General features: G+C 54.0%; 1 protein-coding gene across 1 annotated transcript; it reads left to right on the top strand.

Annotated features, from left to right (window-relative positions):
• The first annotated feature begins 3,837 nt into the window (after nucleotides 1-3,837).
• Nucleotides 3,838-23,050, top strand: Crb2 (crumbs cell polarity complex component 2). The gene is made up of 13 exons (XM_038338186.1): nucleotides 3,838-3,931; nucleotides 10,189-10,512; nucleotides 12,939-13,134; nucleotides 13,219-13,358; nucleotides 13,817-14,002; nucleotides 14,240-14,353; nucleotides 16,641-17,513; nucleotides 17,596-18,104; nucleotides 18,529-18,694; nucleotides 19,508-20,276; nucleotides 20,796-20,912; nucleotides 21,568-21,694; nucleotides 22,826-23,050. The coding sequence occupies exons 1-13, from the start codon at nucleotides 3,838-3,840 to the stop codon at nucleotides 23,048-23,050; spliced, it is 3,840 nt and encodes a 1,279-aa protein (XP_038194114.1).
• Nucleotides 23,051-23,726: the final 676 nt, after the last annotated feature.

Genomic DNA, 23,726 nt, shown 5'->3' with positions numbered 1-23,726 from the left:
ATCACTGACATTTGCCCAGTTAGAATTCTAACCTGTTGTAGCTTCTACTTCTTCATCTAGAAACTCCTATTCATACTCCACGGTTCTGTCCACTCTGGGAAATTGCTCTCCTAGAGTTGGTCTGTCCTGAGATGGGCTTCCTGCTCCGTCAGTACGTCTGTCTGAGTGTTCTTCAAGCGTGAGAGCTGAATGATTCTCACTGAGCCCTGACAGGGGTCGACACTGGTGGCTGGAATAGGCCAGGAGAGGCTCTTCCCCAGTCTGTGGTAGGGATCTGAACTTTCCCTGGGTGGTGACTCCAGAACCCGATCATAAAATGACAGTCAGTCATGAATGTCCATTCCTTGCCTGGCGCGGCTTAGGCCTCCGGCCCGGCAGTCAATGACGGGTTTGAAGCTTATTCTCCCCAGATGCCTAAGACAGAGGCTTGCATATATGAATGCCTGTTCCAAAGACGGGAAAAATTTGGGTAAATGAAGAGGACTTTGCCCAAGCTAGGCGCGACCCATCTGTCCTGTTGCAGAAAGCACAGGAGTTATTAAAATTAATAAGACAGAATGGATTTTGTAGGCCCATATTTCGGTATGGCACAAGAGCCATAAGCCCGGTCTGAGGTGGTCATGTAGCTTCGCAGACAAGCTGTCTCAGCCTAACAATAGCCTGGATGTGCTGCTCCTTCCACTTTTGTTATTAATATAGATCGCCTGAGGAGAGGTGTTGGCTGAAGCTGATCAGGATATTTGGTGCTCCTTCCTTTTGTAATTTGGAGGATGTCTTATAGAGATGCTAATTCAGGCCTACGTGACAGCTAGCATGATCGCAAACAGGTGGGTGCGAAGTTTACAAAAAGCCATTCACCTGGTTACCTAGGAGACAGCCTAATGTATTCCCCCCCCTCCCCCCCCCCCGCTCAATTGATGGGATGATATATAAACTGTTTGGAGAATAAACAGATCTTGCCCTTCAAGGAAAAAAAATGACAGTCAGTCATGTGAAGTGGGGTGGACACTCCTGGGAGCATCCCTGACTCTCAGAATTGTCACATTAACTGGGAAGGGGGTGGGGACAAGTGAGAGGTGTGAGGTGGGCCAGGGGACTGCTGGCACAGGTCATCTTGGCTTAGGAACTTCGCTTTGGCCTGAGAGTAACTAGGAGTTAACAGGCAATAGACACATTTTCAGTTGGGAAAATCCCTCTGGCAGCTGGCATAGCACCCACTCCCCTGGCTTGCGCTATTTGGGAATTTTTGGAGTCTTTTTGTTTTCAAGCTGAGGATGACCTTGAATTTCTAATCCTCCTGCCTCCACCTCAGAATTGCTGGGATCACAGGTGTGCACTACCATACTATTTATACACTGGGAGTGGAAGCCATGGCTTCAAGTGAGCTGGGAAAACACTCTTCCATCCGAGCTGCAGACATGGCCCTTTGCTAGGTCTTTCTGATGATCATGAGATGGGGAGTACCTCTGGCAGCTAGTGGGTCTTGGATTCAGGGTGATGTATTTATAGGACAGTAAACAGCTCATAGAACTGAACCCCAGACCACCTGATTTGAGAATTTTCTGTGGGCCTTTTGTATGGAGTACTACTTAAAATAATAATTTAAAACATTATCTTATGTTTATGAGAAGTTTGCCTGCATCTCTGTCTATCCACTGTGTGCGCCTGGTGCCTGGGGAGACCAGGGGAGGTCGTTGGATCCTCTAGAACTGGATTTCTAAACCAATTATTGTGAGCTGCCATGTGAGTGCTGGGAGTTAAACCCAGGTCCTCTGGAAGAGCAGTCAGTGCTCTTAAATGCTGAGCCCTCTCTCCAGCCCTGGAGTGCTATTTTTGATGGATAGTGGCCAGATCCCCGAGTGACTTGCACAAGAATACATAGTATTTCCCATAGTTGTTACTACACAGAGAGTGTGCTAGAAATACAACCACACAAAGTAAAGGAAGATGGTGCCTGTCCCTTTGGAAGCATCCTAGATTGTCAGTACCTCAGGGACTTAGATACCTGCCACAGAAACACTTAGTATCTGAGGGACTTAGATACCTGCCACAGAAACACTTAGGCATTTGAATTGGACTATCTCTTGACATTGGAAGCTGCCTGTCAAACTCCGGGGCTCTATGGATAGGACCAAACTTATCCTTACTTTGTTAAGCTCCCCAGTGTAACCAACAATATATTTCCAATTTGAAATCCATATGGCTTAAAGTTACTTTCCTCATTTTAATTTGGCTAGCACTTGTTTAGCTGTTAAACACAGCTAACCAGTAAGACAGTTCTGGCTTTTATTCATTTTTTTACTTGGAAGTTAATGGAGGTTTAGGGATGCCAAGTAACTCACCCAAGGTCACAGAACTGGACATTTGAATTAGTCCTATTGCCCACTGATATTTTGGTTCCCTGAGCACCTTGCCCTCTTGTGGAAACCCATGCTACAGGCTGACTTTGTCCACTGCAGGCCTCACGAGACCACTAGGTGTCGCGTAACAGCTGCGGCTCGGGGTGGGAGGGTGGGTTCTGACTGGGTGAACCCGTGCCTCTCAGAAGGCTGACTCCCCTTCACAATCCACCCCCATGCCCCAGGATCTGCTATTTAACATTCCAGGTGCTGTCCAGATCCCTGGAGTCTCATGAGGCTGGGTTGCTCCCCTCATCTAACCGAGGACAGAATGCTGAGAGGAAATAACCCCAGGTCATGGGGGGGGGTTCAGGTCGGATCTGTTTAGCTGTGTGACTTCCCCAGGATTGGCGGGAGGAGCCCCAGGTCCCTTTCTCAGCTCTGGGAGCACTCTGATGCATGGCTGGTGAATGCACGGTGACTGCGGGTACTGACACCCTGGAATGCTCATTGTCCCGCCTGCTGCTTCTCCAAGGACAGCCCAGAGATTCAGTCCTAGCTTTGCCAAACACAGCAGAGTCTAGGGCCCTGGGGCAGAATGCATCCTCAGTCAGAAGGAGAAGGCCCCCCGCCAGGCAGCAGGCCGTGGGAAAGGGGCTGCTGTGTCATCTGGCAGGGTTTTTGTATTTTTTGTATTTTTTTTTTTTTTTTTTTTTTTTTTTTAGAATTTGGGAACTCCTGGCTCCACCCAGTGCAACATGTGACTGTAAGGTTAGACAAAGAGAAGGACTTTCCAAGAAGAGGGATGGAGGTGGCAGCAGAGCACTATCTTTCTTAGAGCTGCTACTTAGTGGAAAGGCCCTCCTTGGGCCTCAGGGACATTTCTCAAGTTGCAAACACCAGAGACACAGATCAAGGGCAAATGGGGAGACAGAGAAGGCTCCGTTTGGTGGGTGAGGGTGTGGGAAAGGAAAGACAGAAGGGAGGCAGGGGAGCTCATACATATCCAGGGCCCAAGGCCTACTCAAAATTTTAAGGACAGGAGCTGTGTGACAGCAACAGGGACAGGAGCCCAGGAGAGAGGAGGGGGGAGGAACTGTGCTAGCTCAGGTGTGGAAGGAGCAGGTTAGGAAAGGGCAAGGGAGGAAGCTGCGAGGTGGCTGAGCGCTTGGGAAAAGTGGGAGCTGCCACGGGAATCTTTACCGGCCCTTCTAGGGGCTGGACTGCTTGGGAAGAGGCTGTGCACTGAGACCCAGGGTCAGGCCCAGGGCCTTGTCTGGAGCTGGGGCCTCCAATGAGGCCGGTGTCTGTGAGGGGGCTGTGGGTCAGACCCTCCTCGAGGATCCTGACCGGGGAGGAGCAGTGGGAGGCGGGGCGGAGGGGGAGGGCAGGAGGAGAGGTCGGGCCTCTGTCCACCGCGTCAGTGCTGGTTGGAGCGAGGAAGGGGCGCGGAGCTCGCCAAACAGAGGGCTCTCACAGGCAAGCAGAGCCGGCTGCCATGGCGCTGGTGGAGTGTGTGGTCTGGGGCTCCAGACGAGATATCCACCTCCTCTTGCTGTTGTTGCTGCTGCTGCCGCCCTGGGTTCCGGCTGGTGAGTGTGGCTGGGCCATGGGGTTTCACTGAAGGCCTGACCTGAGAGACTGATAGCCAAACTAGAGGGAACCGTGTCCCAGGCCCCAGAACGTGAGGAGATCCTGAGATTGAGGTGTTCTGGGACTCACTTGGAGTGCTTGGAGCGTCCTGGCAACTTCATACCGAGGAGCCTATATGCTAATGTGAACTGCAGAAGCCGGTCTGGGAGACCTGGTGCGGTCGGTGTGGTGTGGTTAGGTAAAGCTGAGGGTCTTGGTGAATGGTCGCTGAGGGAAAGCGTGTCGGGTTAGGTGGAAGGGAGAGAATTGGAGAAGTTTCAGAGAATCCGGGCAATCACCATAGTCTGCTGGAGTCATGCTTTAAGTTGCCAGGCGGGTGGTTTTGGGGGCGAGGCGGCCTGTGAAGTTCTGTGTAGAGAGTTGTGTCCTAGCTGAACTGGTTGGAAGTTGTCTCACATGTTTGGCAACTGGAGGTGCGGGTAGGGACGGGGGACTGGATTAGAATAGAGGAGGGGGAAGAGAACCGGGGTGTAGGGGGGTGCTTGCACCCATCCCTCCCTTCTTCAACCATTAGAGCTGTTCCGGGTCTCTGGAGTGACCAGGGATTTGGGACCGTGTGTGTCCCCTGCAGCCTGTCTCTGGCATTCCTCAACTAGGCTGGAAGGGGTCCCTGAAGCCAGCTCAGGCAGCCAAAGCTCTTTGCCTTTGTCCAAGTGCATTCAGCGTTGAGCCTGGAATTCCTGCTGGGGGGTGGGGAGGGGGCTGGAGGACGCTTTGGTTTGGTTGCTATAGTTACCAGAGCAGCAGGGAGGGCCTAGGTTCTCCTGCAGCCAGTGAACCCCACCTGTGGCATTCCCTTTACCTGCCACTAAGACTTTATTGTCTCTTCTGGGGTAGGAGGGAAAATGAGTGTAGTGAGGACCCCATTTGTAGGAAGAAAACCAAATGATGATCAGAGAAGGAAGAGAGCTAAAGCTGGGTACCTGAAGCAAACGAGGATGGAGAACCAGGCAACTCTAGGCTGTCTACACATGGGCATAGGATTCTGGGCTGTGCACTTCCCGTTTGTCCCACCTGTACTACATGTACTCGTGACACAAAACAGGACAGGTATCCACAGGCACATTCCAGGTCACCCTGTGAACTCACTGGTAGATGTGCTGATGAACCTACCATGTATTGCCACATGCATAATGCATGCCTGCACACACCAGTGGTGTGCACACCAGCAGACCGCACGTACAGCTATGTGCTCGCACAGTGGTGCAGAAGGGAATTCTATGTCCTGTGTATTCCCCTGGACCAGTTCTCCAGGGATCCCTACAAACATCAGTACCCAGAGTTGACTGAGGGTTTGGAGATGCCAGGACTTTGTGACTTGAAAGGTAATTTCTAACTCAGGAGATGGAAGTTCTGGAGGCTCAGGACCAGACCAGATGCCCACCCCTGCCAGGCCCTGAGCTGGGCCCCTCCATCTCAGCCACTCTGCAGCTGAGGACTGCCGGTTGCTATGGAGAGGAGGAGGCATCTTGGAGTACAAAGGGACACGTTGGGTTGTTCCCACCCCCATCTCTTCCCTGAACACCCAAGGAGCACAGTGCACAAAGGAGCAGCCAGTCTTCCCCAAACCTGGCCCCTCCTCCAACTTCAGGGTGGAGCTTACAGGAGAGAAACAGGGATGCCACTCACTTTCAACCAATGTGTGTGGAGGGAATGTGTGTGCTGGCTACTGGGTTCTTGCCTCCAGCAAAGGTTTGCTGATGGGTGAGTCACACCACCCATATGTGGAGAGAGTTTAATGCTCCCAGCAGCCAGAGAAGCTGGTTCTCTATCCTCTATTTACAGGACAGGTAAATGAGGCCCAGAGAAGGTCAGCGACTTGTGTAGGGTCATGAGAGTAGTGTGTGGTAGGGCCAGGATCACACAGTAGGTTACAGCTCTTTGTACCTCCATTAGATGGGGCCCATTGTTCATTCCAAGGGTCATTTCCAGATTGGACGCACTGATGCTGTGGGTCTGTAATATAGGGGATGAAAGGACCCCTGATATCAAGGAAATTGTAATGGTATTACTTTAAAAATTAATTGTATTATTATTATTATTAGTTATTGTGTGTCTGCCTGTCTGTGCAGATATGCATTCCTGCATGCGTGTGTGCATGTGTGTGTGTGTATGCGTCTGTGTATGCGCGCGTGTGTGTATGTGTGTGTGTGTGTATGCGTGTGTGCGTGTGTGTGTGTGTATGCGTGTGCATGTGCGTGTGTGTGTGTGTGTGTCACAGGACAACTGTGGTGTTGGTTCTCTCCTTCCATCATTCCATGGCTTCTGAGGCTCAGACTTAGGCCATCAGTCCTCCACAGCAAACACCTTTACCTGGAGAAACATCTTGCTAGCTCTCAAGGGGATTTTAGGTGGAAGCACATTTCTAGTTACTAGAGAAACTGTCCACAGTAGCCAGGCGGCAGGTCTGAGCCAACCCTGCTTGTGTTCTCACTCAGAGCCTGAGACCAGCGACTAGCAACTTCAGGATGTGCCAGTGCTGGGCACTGAGTCCAAACACCGATACACACAATACCTGAGACTGTTACTAAGTTATGCCTTTTGTTCTGGGGTGAACATCTCTGAAAAAGTGTAGCCAAGCTTCCCTGTCTTCTGGGGTGTCTTTGCCTTTTCCTGATTAGTGGATGTTGAGTGTCAGTGATCCCTGCTGTACTATACCCCTTGGGGCTCCGTGCTGGCAGTTTTATGTCTACTCGACAGAAGCTGGAGTCATCAGAGAGGAGATGCCTCCCTGTCAGACCAGGCTGTAGGTGAGCCAGTAGGGCTTTATTTTATTTTATTTTTTTGGTTTTTTGAGACAGGGTTTCTTTGTAGCTTTGTTGCCTGTCCTGGAACTAGCTCTTGTAGACCAGGCTGGCCTCAAACTCACAGAGAATTGCCTGCCTCTGCCTCCAGAGTGCTGGGATTAAAGGCATGCACCACCACCACCCAGCGGGCATTTTCTTAATTAATATTTAAATGGTTAATGAGCCCAGCTTATTGTGGGTGGAGTCATCCCTGGGCTGGTGGTCCCAGGGTCTACAAGAAAGCAGGCTGAACAAGCAATGAGGAACAAGCCAGTAAGTAGCACCACTCCATGGCCTCTGCGTCAGCTCCTGACTCCAGGTTCCTGCCCTGTTAGAGTTTCTGTCCTGATTCTTTCAGTGAGGTGAATAAGCCGTTTCCTCCCCAGCTTGCTTGGATCAGAGTGACAGCAGCCCTGACTAGGACAGGCACAGAGAAAATAAGTGAACTCAGGAAGAGCAGATGTTCCTAAACCAGTCTTAGGACTAGCATAATGGCATGCCAGCTGCTAGGCTCAGGGTGGGCAGAGTGCTGCTCTCCCCAGTGCTGGGGCTGCAACCCAGGGCTTTTGCATATGCAAAGCAAGTGCTGCACCACGGAACCACACACCATTCCCCAGACCTCGAGAGACTCCTCTGGTGAGGGAAGGAGGGGCTGGGGACACAAGCTTCTGTAGAAGCGGGTTTAAGACTCTTGATGATGGGAAACACTCTTCTCAATAGTCCCTTTTTTTCTACCTAGAAGCAAATATACCAGGATGGCAAAAGATGCCCGGCCCTAGAACACAGCGCTCCCTCGGTGACAGCCGACAGTGACTACATATGTTCCCCTCATGCCCTCTTCAGCGTAGGGCAGGGCGCAGGTCGAAGGAGAGGGCTAGCATCCCGTGTCCGTGTCTGTTAATCTCTCCTCTGCCAGGTCAGCCCAGGCAGTCTGAGAGGTCCGGAGGGATTTGTAAAGATAAGCACTGGCCCCTTGTTGCCCTAGCAACAGGCTCCGCCCCTCCAGCTAGGCCCTAGAGAGAGACCCTCCCCCTCCCCTGCTTAATCGACCCTCTGTGCTCTTTGGGGGCCGAATGGGGCCACCCTGGTGTGCGGTGAGACTGGAAGTGAGGAGTCTCTGGATTGTTAAAAAAAAAAAAAAAAAAAAAAAAAAAAAAAAAAGGCAGATAAAACCACAGGCAGTGAATGAAGGTCCAGGCTGAGCTGGCTCTGTCTGGGCCTCTTCTGCCTCTGTTCCTCTAGAGATGGATTTTCTAACTGTGGGGCTGGGCTCTGCCTTGCAGGGAATTCTCAGAGTGCAGCCCGCTGCTGGGCTCTGGGAGGATCCATAGAGGAACAAAACTCCTTGCCTTGGTGCTGTGGCCAGTAACAAAGAGAGCTCCGAGCTTGGGGTGCGGAGATGAGAACCTGTGCCCTGATGAGATTACAGCGGGATGCGGCATGGGCCCAGTGGCAGGCGCTTCCTAACTCTGGGGCCTTTTGAGCCAAGGATCCCTGGATTGCCTCTCAAGGGGGGTTCACTGGGTGTCGAGGCTCCTCAAACCATGCTTTTCCCATTTCCCACTGCACCCAGCTGACCATATTCCCAGCGCCCATCAAAGCGTTCTCTTACCCACATAGGGTATGGATCCTGGGACACCGGCACTGCCCTTCCCAGTCTCTACAGTCACAAAAGCAGCCGCTCCCTCACTGCCTGTAAGCTCTTAGAGTAGCCCAGGCTCCTCCTTTCCCCAGCCCACATGTTCAGGCCTGACAGAGGCCTGGGAATGGTGCCTGGGCTGGGACAGCTGTGAGCGGAGGGGCCCCTTAGCCAGAAAGTATCTCAGGCTCCAAAACCTGACCCCATGCCAGGCTCTGGTAGGTGCTAGGCCCCAATGTGGAAGGAAGAACCCTGGGCACTTGAGATGGCTCTGCACAGCCGTGTTTTCCTGGGTCCACTGTCCCCATGGCTTGCGGCCGTCCTTCATCTTGGGCTGCCCGGGAGCACGGGGATCTGGCCACCAGCCGCCTTGCCCCGTGGAATGTGGATGACGCCTGACAGACTGCCAACCTTATCTGGGGGAGGGGAATCTTCCTGGAGTGGGGGAGGGGAAGGTACAGGGCCTGATGCTGCTCACTGCTCAGGTCTGGTTAGTGTCTGTCTGACAGCCTGGGGGAGGGTAGGTCCTGCAACTCCAGGTGGGGGTAGTAGGGCTCCTGTCCCTCACGTTTGTATCTGGCACCCAAGGCTTTGAATCCTCTGCCTGTACCCAAGGTCTCAGAGCTGGGGCTTGGACCTGTCAGTGACAAGGCTTCCAGGCCGGGATGAAGTGAAGGAACAAGGCTCTCTGAACTTGGCTTCTAAGTCAGCACAGGGTGCTCCAAGTGTGTGGACCCTGGTTGGGTAGCCAATGGGTAGATTGAGGCCGTTATATCTGCCCTATCTCAGGTGCTCTTGTCAGGTGTTTGCTTGTGGGGGATGAAATGAGTGTTAGGGATCCTCTAGAAATCCCAGGCTAGGGGGCAGGAAGGTGGGACCAGGGTGGGTAGGAGTGAGAGAGGTTGAGCCAGGCCCTGCCTTTGAAGTCCATTCTTTCTCTGAGGCTGAGGTCAGACATCTCAGGTTTCAGTCAGGGATGGAGTTACCAGACCCCCAAAGGGGGCTTCGGCGGAGAGGGGGGCGCGACTGGGGATGGGGGACGGATAGAAGCTGTCCCCTTCTTTGTCTCCTCCATCCCACGTCAGGATGCTGAGAGGACACAGGCTTGCAGAATGGATTGGCCCGGCAAGCTACTCCCTGGTGTACTGAGATCTGTTTCTTGTGAACTCACTGTGATGTCAGCAAGCCTTTCCTTTCTTGAGCCTCTATTGCTTGTCCTACTGAACGTAGGACAGTTCAAGCCTCCTCGGGGTACTTCGGGGGTGACCAGAAACCAGCGTGGCTACTCTCTGTTATGCAATGCTATCAGATGGGAGTCACCCATTCTGTCCTCTGTCTCTGCTCTCTAAACACAGCTAAAGCCTGCTTGGCCCTGGGGTGTAGCTCAGTCTGAAGAGTGGCTGCTTTTTACCAGGGAAGCCCTGGGTTTGATTCTCCGGCAGCCCATCAACCTGGAGTGCCAGCATGTGCTTATAACCCCAGCGTTTGGGAGGTCGGAGGGAGGATTAGAAGTTTAAGGTTATCCTTGGAGACAGAGCAAGTTCAAGCTTGATTGGACTATAGTAGAGTATTTCTAAAAATAAACACAAAATAAGTAAATAAAACCTGCCACAGGTGTAAGCATCTCTCGTTTCTGATCAGCCTGTAGGAGTGCACACAGGGTCTTAGACACTGACAGACATGTGTTACCTTTAGGTTTGTTGCTAACAGTGGGAAAGGATGTGTTATGAAGACCCTGCCCACATTGCCAAATTGTTTTCTTTTTCTACAGGGCTGGTTCCTTCAGAGATCCCAAGTGCCTGTGCCTCAGACCCATGTACTCCGGGGACCAAGTGCCAGGCTACAGAAAATGGTGGCTATACCTGTGAGCCTGTAGAGCTTGGAGGCTGTGCTACTCAGCCATGCCACCACGGTGCACTGTGTGTACCCCATGGCCCAGATTCTAACAGCTTCCGCTGCTACTGTGTGCCTGGCTTCCAGGGTCCCTACTGTGAACTGGATATCGATGAGTGTGCATCTCGGCCCTGCCACCATGGGGCCACCTGCCGCAACCTGGCAGATCACTACGAGTGCCACTGCCCCCTGGGCTATGCAGGTAATGGACCAGTCATCTTGGAGGGCTGGATCATAGTATGAGCATCCTTGTTTGACTTTGGCTTAAGTCTAGAGATGCCTCAGGCTGGCTAGTAGCTTTGGTACCCATTCTTGGGCTGACTGCTCAACTGATGTTTCTTGGGCTAATCTGGCAGATGGATTTGGTGTGTATGTGTTTGGGTGTTGGTCAAGCTGCCGTGTATACCCTGTGGGGTTGTCCTGATGGACTCTGGTATGGCTTGGGATGTAATGCAGACCTTTGTCCTCTAGGCATCCTGAACTGGGATCTTTTTCTGTCTGTGATCGGGATGCTTTCTAGCTGTCCTTGTTGCCTAGAGTAGAATAATGTAGACATGGCGCGCACACACGACTCTCTCTTCTAGGGAACACTTACCCTAGTCCCTTCCTGCTCTCACTGCTGTTTTCTGGAGCTGCCTGACATCAGGAGGGAGGGGACAGCTAGGGGATAGGTCCTCAAAGGATGTTTACTTTAGCACAGTCTGGAGTCTGCAGTATAGACACTGGGGTTTTTGTCAGCCCTGAATTTAGACACCGTGTTCAAACTGTGGGGCAGTCTGAAGTCCCCTTTGGACAAATGGTCTATATAGACTGGGGACCAAGTTCCAGAAAGGACAAAGAGGGATGAGATGGCACACTGGGTCCCTGCATCTTTCCCCTCTCAGTGTCTGTACATTTGTGCAGGTGAGACAGCAGGTGCCAGCTATCTGCATGCATATGGACCCTCTGAGCACCTGCTGGTACCATGTCTGTGCATGCTTCTGTGGGGAATTACATGTATGTCAGGAGGAGCGTGAGCACCGCATGTGCAGGATGTCAATGGATGTGATGGGAGCAGGCAGCTTTGTGTGACTCATTTTTCTCTCTTTCTGCTCAGAGCAGTGTGGGGGAGTTGGGATTCCAGGCAGCCTGGGCCTGGCTCTCCCTGGCACAGAGGGTGGGAGTGTGGCTGGAGGGTCATGGGAAGGAGGAGTCCTGAAGCTGGCTGGGGAGTAGAGAGGGTTCAGCTGGACACAGCTGGCTTCTTAGCCCCCATGACAAGACCTACTTAGGAGGTGGGGGAAAGCTGTGGAAATCTACACTAACAGGACATGTCTCATAAACCCCACACCTGGAGTTTCTCTCCAGCTCCCTCTGTCTCCACTCCTATCCTGGGTAGGTTCAGCTCGTACTCAGGGTTCCCCCAGAGGCTTGGGAATTTCTGGATAGAACCAGGGGCTTCCAGTTTTAAAGCCAAGGCAGGATAGGAGCTGGTGACCCTACTGTGGCCTATCTGGAGTGCCTGTCTTTATCTGTCTCCCTTTCTTTCATTCCTTCTGAACCATACTGCTGAGCTGCTCTGTTGGTTACCCTTCTCATTGCTGTGGTTAAACTTGACAAGAAGCAACTACAGGAAGGAAGTACACTCTGGTTCTTATTGGGATGCTGTCCATCCCATCTTGTTGGGATGCCATGGAGTAGAAGGCATGGCAGAAGCAGCATCTGGTCACATCATATCACTAGATGCTGGTGCTTAGCTTGCTTTTTCCGGTTTTTCTGTTTAAAATCAAAAATTTTATTCAGTCCAGGATCCCAGCCTTCCTCCCTCAGTTGAACCCTTCTGTAAACTCCTTACAGATACAGCCAGAGGTGTGTCTCCCAAGGGATTTCAAGTCTGGTCAAGGTGATCACAAAGATCGACTGTTATTACCTCGACCAACAACTTACATTTTTTTAGATTTAATTTTTATTTATGTGTATGTGATAAGTGTGGGGTGCTAGAAAAGGAACTGGAGTGAGGGAATGCTAGGAATACTATCTGAGCATCCTCATGAAAGTCGGATCAGGCAGACCTGCTCTGCCAGAGCAAGTGTGATCTGCTTAATGTGGGCGCTGGGAACGGAACTCTGGTCCTCTGGAAGGGCAGGGAGTGTTCTTTATGACTGAGTGATCTCGAGGCTCTAAGTCTGACCAGTCTGAGTGAGCAGGAGTCTGATGGAGTACTTGATGCTCTAGTGCTTCTCACCTCCCTCCTCCACTCTCCCCAGGTTATGTCTGTTCTCCAACCTTCCCTGGGTATTGTGCCTCTGCCTCAAGAGGGATGTCACCAACTGTCATCTGCCTGCCCTATCTCAGTCTTCAAAAATCTGTTTCTGAAGAAGCCCCCACATCCGTCCTCACTCCCAGCACCTTAGAACAGACCCTGGCTCCTGTCCTCAAAGGATCCAGTTCTCTTGTTATTATTAAACGCCAGCCCTTTGCGGGGCTACCCCGCTGTGAGGACTCCAGGGCCAGAAGGGTCCTCTTGTGTCCACCCAGCAGCACCTCTGAATGAGCGAGCCATCTGGGTAAATGGAGCAGATTGGGACTGCTGGCTGGGCCGCTATCGCCCCTCTAGATGTGGTTCCCGTTTCTTCCGCCCCTGTCCAGGTGTGACCTGTGAGGCGGAGGTGGACGAGTGCTCATCAGCGCCCTGCCTGCACGGAGGCTCGTGCCTGGATGGCATGGGCTCCTACCGCTGCGTGTGCGCGCCGGGTTACGCAGGCGCTAGCTGCCAGCTGGACGTGGACGAGTGCCAGAGCCAGCCGTGTGCGCACGGGGGCGTGTGCCACGACCTGGTCAATGGGTGAGCCCTCGTCTGGGTGACCTGGCTGTGGGGAGGTGGGCTGCGGGACGAACACATGCTCAGCTCCTGCCCCGCTCACACCAGTTTCCGGTGCGACTGCGGGGACACGGGCTACGAAGGAGAGCGCTGCGAGCAGGAGGTGCTGGAGTGCTTCTCTGCGCCCTGCGCACACAACGCGTCCTGCCTAGATGGCCTCCGGAGCTTCCGCTGCCTCTGCTGGCCAGGTGTGTGCGCGCCTGCGCTCCTCCTCTCCCGTGAATGAGTGTGTGTGTGTGTGTGTGTGTGTGTGTGTGTGTGTGTGTTGAGGAGAGCTGCGGGTCAATATGGTGAGGCAGGTGTGGAAACCGTGTGCGTGCATGCGGGAGTGAGGTCTGGGCCCTCTGAAACCTGCATGTGTAACCTACGTGCCTGAGTTCAGGTTCCTGATCTGCAAATAGGGCTGCTGACAGCACCTGCCCATTGGTTGTAGAGAGGAGTAACAGTGTACCTAGCACACAAGAAAGGGTGTCTGAGTGTATTCATAGCAATCAGTAGCCGACCATCACTGCCCCTGCTCTCCCTCTGTCAGCATCTGCAACCTGAGTTCCTGTGTGTGTCCCTGTCCGGTTCTGGGTTGGCTTGGGTCATCGAGGGGAGCTGCCTGGACACTTCGTGTTTCCTGATGTTTTCATGTGCACCCCAGGCTTCAGTGGAGAGCTGTGCGAAGTGGATGAGGATGAGTGTGCTTCGAATCCTTGTCATAATGGGGGATGGTGCTTGCAACGCTCTGACCCAGCCTTGTATGGGGGTGTCCAGGCCACCTTTCCAGGCGCCTTCAGCTTCAGTCACGCTGCTGGCTTCCTTTGCATCTGTCCTCTGGGCTTTGCCGGTGAGTTACCTCCTGGAGAAGCACTCAGCCAGGGTCCAGACCCCAAGGATGGATCCAGCTTGGCCCATGGCCTGGCCCTGTCAGGTGCCACCTTGCCTGAGTCCATGCACCTCCCCCTCCCACTCCCTCTCCCTTTCCCTCTCTCTTGTTCTCAATCTACCCAGTTGGAAAACGGGCCCTTTTGGTTCTTGTCTGGCTCTGGGGTGCAGGTAGAAGCCACAGTTGATCCTTTTATAGGGGATGATTGCAGCGTGGATGTGGATGAATGCGCCTCAGGACCATGCCTCAATGGTGGCAGCTGCCAGGACCTGCCCAACGGGTTCCAGTGCTACTGCCTGGATGGATACACAGGTGCACAGGTGGGGCGGGCTTGTCATGGAGGTGAGGCTGGGTGATAAGGTCCCTTCTGGCTGAAAGGGAATTGATACATACAGGAAATGAGGCTGGAGGTGGGTGTGGTGGCATAGGTGACAGGTGGGGGTGTGTGCTGAACTGGGACCCCAAGTTTGTGAGTGGGAGGGAGAGACTGGTCAGTTTGAGTATAGTCAGGAGGAAGCATGGAGTGGGTGCATCTGGACTGCCAGATTTTCTGCCCTGGAGAATGTTGGCTGATGCTTGGTTGGTGACTTCAGCCCTGTAGATACTGAATGTCTGAAGCCAGGGCTAGCCTGGGGGGATTAACCCAAGAGAGGGGTCTAGACTGGAGTCAGTATTGGGGTTCATGCACAGATGTCTGGTGGCCGAGGCTGCAGGCTTTCTGGGAGAAACAGCAGAGTGATGATCAGGAAGCTGGGCCCTGCTATCAAATCAAACACCAACAGAGCCTCAACCAAAACAGAAGAGGCGGAACTGTGCTAGACGTGCGCCTTCCAAAGCTCACGTTTGCCTCTTGGGAGCTGTGCCTGCTGTCACTGGCTGGAGTGTGAAGGCTCTCCTTGCAAACACAAGGCCACCCAGGAACTACACACAGACTTCCTCTCTCTAGTGTCCCTGTCTCCACTGGAGTGCGGGTACTCCCCCCCCCCTCCGCCAAAAGCCAGCATTCCTGCCTAGCACACAACAGGATCCCTTTCCCTGAAGGTCCCTGAAGGGGCTGGAGATACACTCCCTCCCTCCTATCTTCACCACTCAAAGATATAGGAACTTGCCAGATTTAGTGGCACTGGCCTTTAATCCCAGCACTTGTGGGGGAGGGGGCAGAGGCAGGCGGATCTCTGTAAATTCAAGGCCAGCCTGGTCTACAGAGTGAATTCTCCGAATTCCAGAGCTACACAGAGAAACCCTGTATCCAAAAACCAAAACCAACCAAACAAAAAAAGATATTAGAGCCCCATGCTCCCATGTTGGGTGGCACATGCTCAGTCCATTGTACCTACTGCCCGAGTCCTCCCTCCCACATCCTCCCCAGTTCCTCCACAGTCTCACAATGTAGGGCTTACCATCCCCACCGCACAGATGAAGCCTGGAGGGGGTGTCTATCCAGTGAGTTCGGAGTCCTGGAGGAGAGACCTTAGCTGTGAGGCAACAGAAGGCTTTGGTGGGGGGGGTCTGCCTGGCATGCCTGAGTTGTCTGAAGGAGGCTGGTAAGCCGGGCTGGCAGCTCCACTCCAAAGCCTTGCTGCATGGGTCCTGGGGCCTCCTAAAGGGAGGGCTTCCAGCTGCGTGGTGAGTGTGAGGAGAGAGCTGTGGCTGTGTGGGCTGATGGATCTGATGCCTGGGTATCTCCAGCTGAGCTGTGGGGGTGAGGATGGCCTTGGCTTGTGCTGTGGAAGCTCTGGGGTTGCACTTATGCCGTCTGATCCTGAAGGAGAAGAGGGGGTGGCACCTTCTCAGGCAATGTAGGGACCTTAGGCAGACCCTGGGGCAGAGCGACTGAGGAGTGAGCCCTGCGGAGGGCAGTGCTCAGTGTGCTCCGGGTGTATCATCCACTGTGGCTGCTCTGCGTCTATAAAGGCTTATACCAAGCAAGCCTTTCACTGGGTACCAAGGACAGATTCAGGTTCCAGAGGGAAACAGCTGAGTGAACAGATATTCTCAAGGCAGGGTTCTGGGGAGCTGAGTCGGAGAGATGGAACGGTGGACTAGTTTAGGTCAGGTGTGATGGGAGGGAGAGTTCTGGGCCCTCTGCAGGACGAGGAAGAGTTTGAAAATACTAAGGGAAGTTGAGGCAGGACTTTCCAGAAAATACTTAGAGTAATAGCAAGTTCAAGGATTTCAGGGGGAAGGTTGAAGTGTGGGAGCCTGGTAGGCCAAAGCCTATGACAGTCTCGAATACCAACGTGAGAGGCTGGGTCATATGCGGCAGAGGAGTGTGACTCGGTGACACCTTGGAAAGAGGCCTCTGGTCACTGTGGAGACGGTGCAGAGGAACTTCTGAAGGCTGCTAACCTGGAGGCTGCCAGATCAGCTCAAAGAGCTGGCAAGGAAAGAGGCACGGGGTGGAAGATGGGGTCACAGAGCACTTGGAGAAACAGACCCACCAGGCATGGAGACTTATCAGACATGGCCAGGGAAGGGGACCCTGGGGCACCTGGTTTATAGGTTCCAAGGTCAGCATCACTAAGATGCACGTGAGTTCTGGTTGGAGACTGTGGCTCTCGCCTGCTGTACTGACTCTTGACTGATCCCTCCCCTTTAGGCCTGATGTGTCAGGAAGATGTGGATGAATGCCAGTCGGAACCATGCCTGCATGGTGGAACCTGCAGCGACATTGTAGCAGGCTATATCTGCCAGTGCTCTGAGGCCTGGGGTGGACATGACTGTTCTATACAGCTCACAGGCTGCCAGGGCCACACTTGCCCACCTCTTGCCACCTGCATCCCCACCTTCAAGTCTGGGCTCCACAGTTACATCTGCCACTGCCCACCTGGGACCTCTGGGCCTTTCTGTGGCCAGAATACCACCTTCTCGGTCGTATCTGGGAGTTCTGTGTGGGCATTAGTGCCAGCCGGTGACTCTCTGGGTCTGGTACTGAGGTTTCGAACTACGCTGCTTGCTGGGGCCCTGGCCACTCTCAAGGACACTCAGGACATCTTGGAGCTGGCACTGGTGAGGGCCACACTCCAAGTCACACTCTGGAGACATGGTACTGCTCTGCTTGTTCTTACACTGCCAGACCTAGCCTTAAATGACGGCCACTGGCACCAGGTGGAGGTGACACTCCGCCTGGGAGCCCTGGAGCTGCGGCTCTGGCATGAGGGCTGCCTTGGCCAGTTCTGTATGGCCTCTGGTCCTGTAGCTACAGGTCCCACAACCACATTGGCCTCTGGGCCTCCTGGGCCCTACTCCATCCATCTCGGTGGCTGGTCCTTTGCAGGCTGCTTCCAGGATGTACGTGTGGAAGGGCATCTTCTGCTGCCTGCGGAGCTCAACGGAAATGTACTCCTAGGTTGCAAGCACAGGGAACTATGCCAGTCTCTGCCCTGTGCCAATGGAGGGACCTGCGTGGACTTGTGGACTCACTTTCGCTGCGACTGCCCAAGACCTTACCATGGGCCCACATGCACTGATGGTGAGGGTTAGCAGGTGGGGAGGTAGCATCAGTGCTGGCCCCTCACCTGCTGGCCTCACCCTAGTACTGTCTTTCCCTGCAGAGGCTCCTGCTGCCACCTTTGGCTTGGGCGGCACCGTGAGCTCAGTCTCCTTCCTGCTCCACGAGCCGCTAGGCCCAAATCTCACAGTGTCATTTTTCCTCCGCACCCGAGAGCCTGCCGGTCTTCTGCTCCAGTTTGTCAATGATTCAGTGGCTAGCCTAACTGTGTCCCTGAGTGAGGGCCAGATCCGAACTGAGGTGCTGGGCCAGCCTGCTGTGATCCTCTCTGGGCGCTGGGATGATGGACTCCGCCACTTGGTGATGCTCAGTTTTGGTCCTGACCAGCTACAGGACCTGGGCAAACAGCTGTATGTGGGTGGAAGGCTCCACCCTGATGACACCCAGCCCTGGGGTGGGCCCTTCCGAGGCTGTCTCCAGGACATGCAACTCAACGGCTTTCACCTCCGGTTCTTCTCTTCGCCGATGGAGAACTTAAGTTGGCCCAGTGAACTGGATGTTGGTCAGGCCTCTAACCTCACCCAGGGCTGTGTCTCCGAAGACATGTGCAATGTGAGTGCCTTAGGACTGAGTGATCCTCATGTGCCAGGCACATTGGACAGACTGAGACTCAGAGAGCCACATGCTCTGCTCACAATCCTGTCATTGGAGTGGTAGAGTAGGAATATACCCATGTCCAGTGGTCCCATGATCCCATTTGTGCCAGTTTGAGATGACACCCTGAACTAGACAGGATGGGCCTCAGCCTTTCTGAGGTTGCTGCTTGTGGGAAAGAGGCAGGGAGGGTTATGAGCAGAACATCAACTGGATACTTCAGTCTGAGCTAGGCTAGCCTGTTCACTGGCGGCATCCCTCAGACTGTTTCCCATCTATGATGCAGGGGTGAGGACAAGTTCCCCTCAACTTGTGGTGAGGTGGTCATGGGGGTGGGGTGCTGCTTTCCTGCTTGCTCATTGGTACCCTGACTCTTCCACAGCCCAATCCCTGTTTCAATGGTGGAACCTGCCTGGTCACCTGGAATGACTTCTACTGCACCTGCTCTGACAGCTTCACAGGGCCCATGTGTGCCCAGCAGCTGTGGTGCCCCAGCCAGCCTTGCTTCCCACCTGCCACCTGTGAGGAGGTTCCAGATGGCTTTGTGTGTGAGTTTGGGTGCTGGATACTGAAGTTCATTAGATCCGTTAGGGTTTATGGGATGTTGGGCCGTGGATCAGGAGTGCCAACAACCTCTGTGTGGTGGGTCGCTGCATTCTGAGGGACAGGTAACTTAAAGGGAGCCCAGGAGAAGAACATTAGGAAGTGGGGTAGCATGTGTGAGTTTTTGAGGTTCTTAAGGACAGCACAAACACAAGATTAGGAAGATGCTGTAAGAGATGGATTGAGAAGTTGGTAGGGAATTGAAGCCCAGCTCAGAGACCAAGGGGTCCCATGTCGTTCAGGTTAGCCTTGAACTCACTATGTAGCAAAGTGTGATCTTGAACTTATGATTGTCTTGCCTCAACTTACCCAGTTCAGGGACTTCAGGTGTGGGCCCCCATACCCACTTTGTGGGGTTCCCAAAAATGGAACCTAGGGCCTCCTACATGCCAGGCACTCTACCAGCTGAGCTATATTGCCAGTCTCCCAGAGGGCTGTAAAGGGGAGAGGAGTGTGATTGGGTGTGCACCTGAATTCACCTTCAGGGAGGAGGTGATCAGGCTGGACTTTTGAGGACATATTGTTGATGCTCTAGGCTTCCAGGGTAGCAGGTGTTGTGGTCCCCTAAGGATTGCCCTGGAACTGATTCCCTCTAGGTGGAGAATGCATAAGGGGTAGAAAAGGGAGGCTGCAGTTTTTGAGGTCAGGTGATCGGGTCAGCAGTTGTGGTCAGTGGACTCTACCACTTGAACTCCTGAGGACGGGGTGGTGTGTGGAGAAGGCTGGCAGGTCATTTCCCAGTGACTCTAACTCTGCAGGTGTGGCTGAGACTACATTCCGCGAGGGCCCTCCTGCTGTGTTCAGCAGCCACAACGTGTCCTGGGCACCAGCGCTGAGCTTACTGACCCTGGCCTTCCGCACCCGCGACCCTGAGGCTGTGCTGCTGCGTGTTACTGCGGGCGTCCACTCCGGTATCTGGCTGGCGGTGCACAATGGCTCGCTGGCAGCGGATGTGGCGGGCTCAGTGCTGCCTGCGCCCGGGCCGCGCGTAGCCGACGGTGCCTGGCACCGCGTGCGTCTGGCCCGGGAGCTCCCACTAGCCACCGCCTCGCGCTGGCTGCTGTGGCTGGACGGTGTGGCGACGCCCCTGGCATTGCAGGGTCCGGGTGGCGACCTGGGTTTTCTGCAGGGCCCGGACGCCGTGCGCGTGCTGCTGGCTGAAAACTTCACAGGCTGCCTGGGCCGCGTGGCTCTTGGCGGCCTCCCGTTACCCTTGGCGCCGCCGCGGTCCGGCGCGATCCCCGGAGCCCGCAAGCACTTCGTGGCCTGGCCTCGGTCGCCGACCATGCGCCTCGGCTGCCACGGTGCGTCCGTGTGCACGCCCTCGCCCTGCCTGCACGGCGGTGTCTGCCACGACCTCTTCGATGTTTTCACCTGTGCCTGCGACCCGGCCTGGGAGGGACCCCACTGCGAGGCCCGCGCCGACCCGTGTCGCTCGTCGCCTTGTGTCCGGGGCCAATGCCACGCGCGCCCCGACGGCCGCTTCGAGTGTCGCTGCCCTCTGGGCTTCGTGGGCCCGCGCTGCAGGTGCGGGTGGCAGGGGCCGTGGCCGTGAGCAGAGGGGTGAGGGTGGGAGATGAGTTCTCCTTAGACTCTTAAAGGAAATGGAAAACCCACTTCCGTTTGATGCTCCTAAAGATAAAATACAGGCTAAATTTTAATTCAGAACAATATTGTGATTTAAGGAGAGTTAGGAAGTCAGAAATAATTAGGGGCATGATTTTGGGGCTTTGACACAAGCTGCCCTTAATGATATTGCCGCCACCCCCATCCGTGCATCCCCAGGGCCAGAGCCTTTGCAATATTCACTTCCTCCTGGATCCAGAGCTGTCTAGCCCTCCCAAGAAGACTAGGAGCTGTTCTTGCCCTGCCCTGCTCTTTATTTCAGCACGTATCAAAGATCTTAACACTTGTGGGGTGGGGGAAGCAGCAGAATGACAGCCCTGTGTTCCTCTGCTTCCATGGGGGTGCAGTGGGTGTAGAGGTTGGGTCTGTATTCCAGCTACCAGCCCCCTACCTCCAACCAGCCTTGCACCTTCTCTGCAGGATGCCTGTTCTGCCTCACCCATGTAGCCTCAACTCCACCTGCAAGGAGGGCACCCCTTGTGAGAGTGGTCCCTTAGGCACCAACTGCAGTTGCCAGGAAGGTCTTGTTGACCTGAGGTGGGTCTGGGGACCAGAGCCCTGGGAGGTTGCCCCTGGATTGCCAGCCTGGGCAAGGGAAATGGGTTTTCCTTGTCTTGCCCTTCACTGTCATCAGCGCCGGATGACCCACCAGTCTCTTGGTTCTTCTGGAACTTCTAAGTTCATTGTCTCTTAAGCAGATGCCAGTAGGGCAGGATTTTTTTCGTATTTATTTGTTCATATCTATCTATCTATCTATCTATCTATCTATCTATCTATCTATCTATCTATCTATCATCTATCTATCTAGCTTAGATAGGGTTTCTCTGTGTAGTCCTATCTGTCCCGGAACTCACTCTGTAGACCAGGTTTGCCTTCGACTTAAGAGATTCACCTGTTTCTCCCTCCCGAGTGCTGGGATTAAAGGTGTGTGCCACCACCACCCAGCCCACCTAGTTTCTTAAAGCCCTTTGGTCCTCAGTGTACATGGCCAAAATGCAACTTCTGGGCCTCAAGAGGTGTAGCTGGCATCCTCCCTGCCACATGCTCTTTCTCATTCTCATGGAATAGGAGCCCTTCTCAGTCATGAACACTGGATGGAAGGGAAGTGGCAGAGCTGGGTGGGGAGCAGTTAGGGGAATGGGAGGCAGCTGTGGGGGGAAGAGCCGGCTTTCTCAGTTTCTGTCTCTTCCAGGTGTCAGAGTCCTGACCTACCTTGTGAAGCCAACCCTTGCTTGAATGGGGGAACCTGCCGGGCAGCCAGTGGCATATTTGAATGTACTTGCAACACAGGATTCTCTGGCCAGTTCTGTGAAGTGGTGGTGAGTTGTACCCAGGGGTGGGCTGCCGGGCCTATTTGGACAGGGAACTTGGCACTGGGTGAGCTTTGCTGAGGTGGGGGGGAGGACACTCAGGCCCCTTCTAGGACCCTATGTAGAAAGTATTTTCACTTCAGGGAAACTTGAGGAGCCCACCAGCCATCAAGTAGAGTCTGGAGCTTCCCTGTGGTAACCAGGGTAGTGGCAGTGGGGACAGGTTGGGATCTTCCAAATCTACTCTGTGACTGGATTCCAAGCTCTCAAGGATCATGGGGCCTGTGATCTCCTTGGGTTCCAGAGCAGTTTCTGAAGCAAATTAGGCTCAGGCACTGCAGGTATCCCTGCCCCAAGGAGGCTCAGCTAACAGATGTCTGGGCACCCACGGTGGGTGCTGATATGGGCTCTTCTAGAAGGGCAGTCTGGAGAGTGGCCTTGATCCCTGTAGTTCCTGGCAGAGCCCCTTCTGCTTCTGTGAAGTGTTACAGGCTGTGCTTCCTCACCTACCCACTATGTACCGCCCCTACCCAGGGGAGGAAATGGCTTTACAGCTCCCACTGATGAGCTGGAGGGGGGAGGTGTGAACTTTCTAGTTTTGGGGCCCCCTTCTCTAGGTCTGAACGCTGGGGATGGGGATGCAAATGACAGACAGTAGACTGAGAAGCCTCAAGATGTAGGGGAGACCAGGGAGTCTGGATTGCAGGGGTTCTGATTCCAGGGCTTAGGAGTCTAGGCACATGGAATCTTTAATGGGTCAACATGGGAGTCTGTGACTGGACATGGGGAAATGCCGCCCTCACCCCTAAACCAGGCTCAAGTCTGCCAGGGACAGGCTGTCAGAGCAACCCCTTGCAAGCAGGCAGGCCATAGGGAATTCTGTCTGTCTTCATTAGTGGGCTCAGTTCATCCTAGGAGCCTTCTGCTCCTGCTTTACTTCAGCTGACTGCTGTTGATTCTGTGACTCAACAACAGGCACTCCTGGAATGTCTACTGTCTGCCCCCCTAGCCAGGGCTTTGCAGCATGCCCCTAGCATTGGCTTAGACAGGTAGCTTCCTGGCTTCCTGCCTGCACACCCTAGGGGCTGCCTCTCTCACCCACTCTGGAAAGCTTACTTCTCTGTCTCCCATCTCTTTCAGAAAAGCCCGCCTCTGCCCCTGCCATTTCCGCTGCTGGAGGTAGCAGTGCCTGCAGCCTGTGCCTGCCTCCTCCTCCTCCTCCTGGGCCTCCTTTCAGGGATCCTGGCTGCCAGAAAGCGCCGCCAGTCTGAGGGCACTTATAGCCCAAGTCAGCAGGAGGTGGCAGGGGCCCGCCTGGAGATGGACAGTGTCTTCAAGGTGCCACCAGAGGAAAGACTTATCTAGGCTGGCCTGGCTGCTGGTGTCATTCCCTGACGGTCTTACAGGATCACTGCAGAACCTCTACTTGAAGCCCAAGGAGACCATTTCCAGAGCTAGGACATCCACAGGACGTGCCCCCATGGTTGGCAAACCTTCCCCTGTTCATCGTGGACTCAGAAGATGGGGAACAACTCAGGGAAGCAGAGGAGGGTATGGGAGTATGAATGTCTCTGACCTGCTGGGCTGTACATAGGAGAGTATGACTGACAGGTGTGTGTATGTGTGTATTTTTCTGTCTCTCTGGCGGCAAGGAGGGGAGAGGGAGGGAGAGAAAGGGAGAAAGGGAGAGAGGGAGGGAGAGAAAGGGGAGAGAGAGAGAGAGAGAGAGAGAGAGAGAGAGAGAGAGAGAGAGAGAATATGAGAATGTCTATGTGGGATATGTGGGTTTGTAGGTTGTAGTGCCAGGGCTTGTGGGAATGCCCTATGTGTCTACATGACTGTGGTGGGGCAAGGGATTTCACAGGGGAAGTGGCTGCTTCATGGCCGGGGACGACTTGGATGCCTCTGCGACAGGAGAAGCCCAAAGCTGCATATACTCTTTAACAGTAGCAGGCCAGAACTTGCCCAAGTAGACTTTGGTCTTGACATCTTGTCCAACCTCCAATGACAGCCCTTGTCCCAGAGAAGCTGGGAAATGGGG

The sequence above is a fragment of the Arvicola amphibius genome, chromosome 7 (assembly GCF_903992535.2).
Source record: "Arvicola amphibius chromosome 7, mArvAmp1.2, whole genome shotgun sequence".
Classification (NCBI taxonomy): domain Eukaryota; kingdom Metazoa; phylum Chordata; class Mammalia; order Rodentia; family Cricetidae; genus Arvicola; species Arvicola amphibius.
Note: the sequence above shows the minus strand (reverse complement) of the source record. Positions and strands in the feature narration are given on the sequence as shown.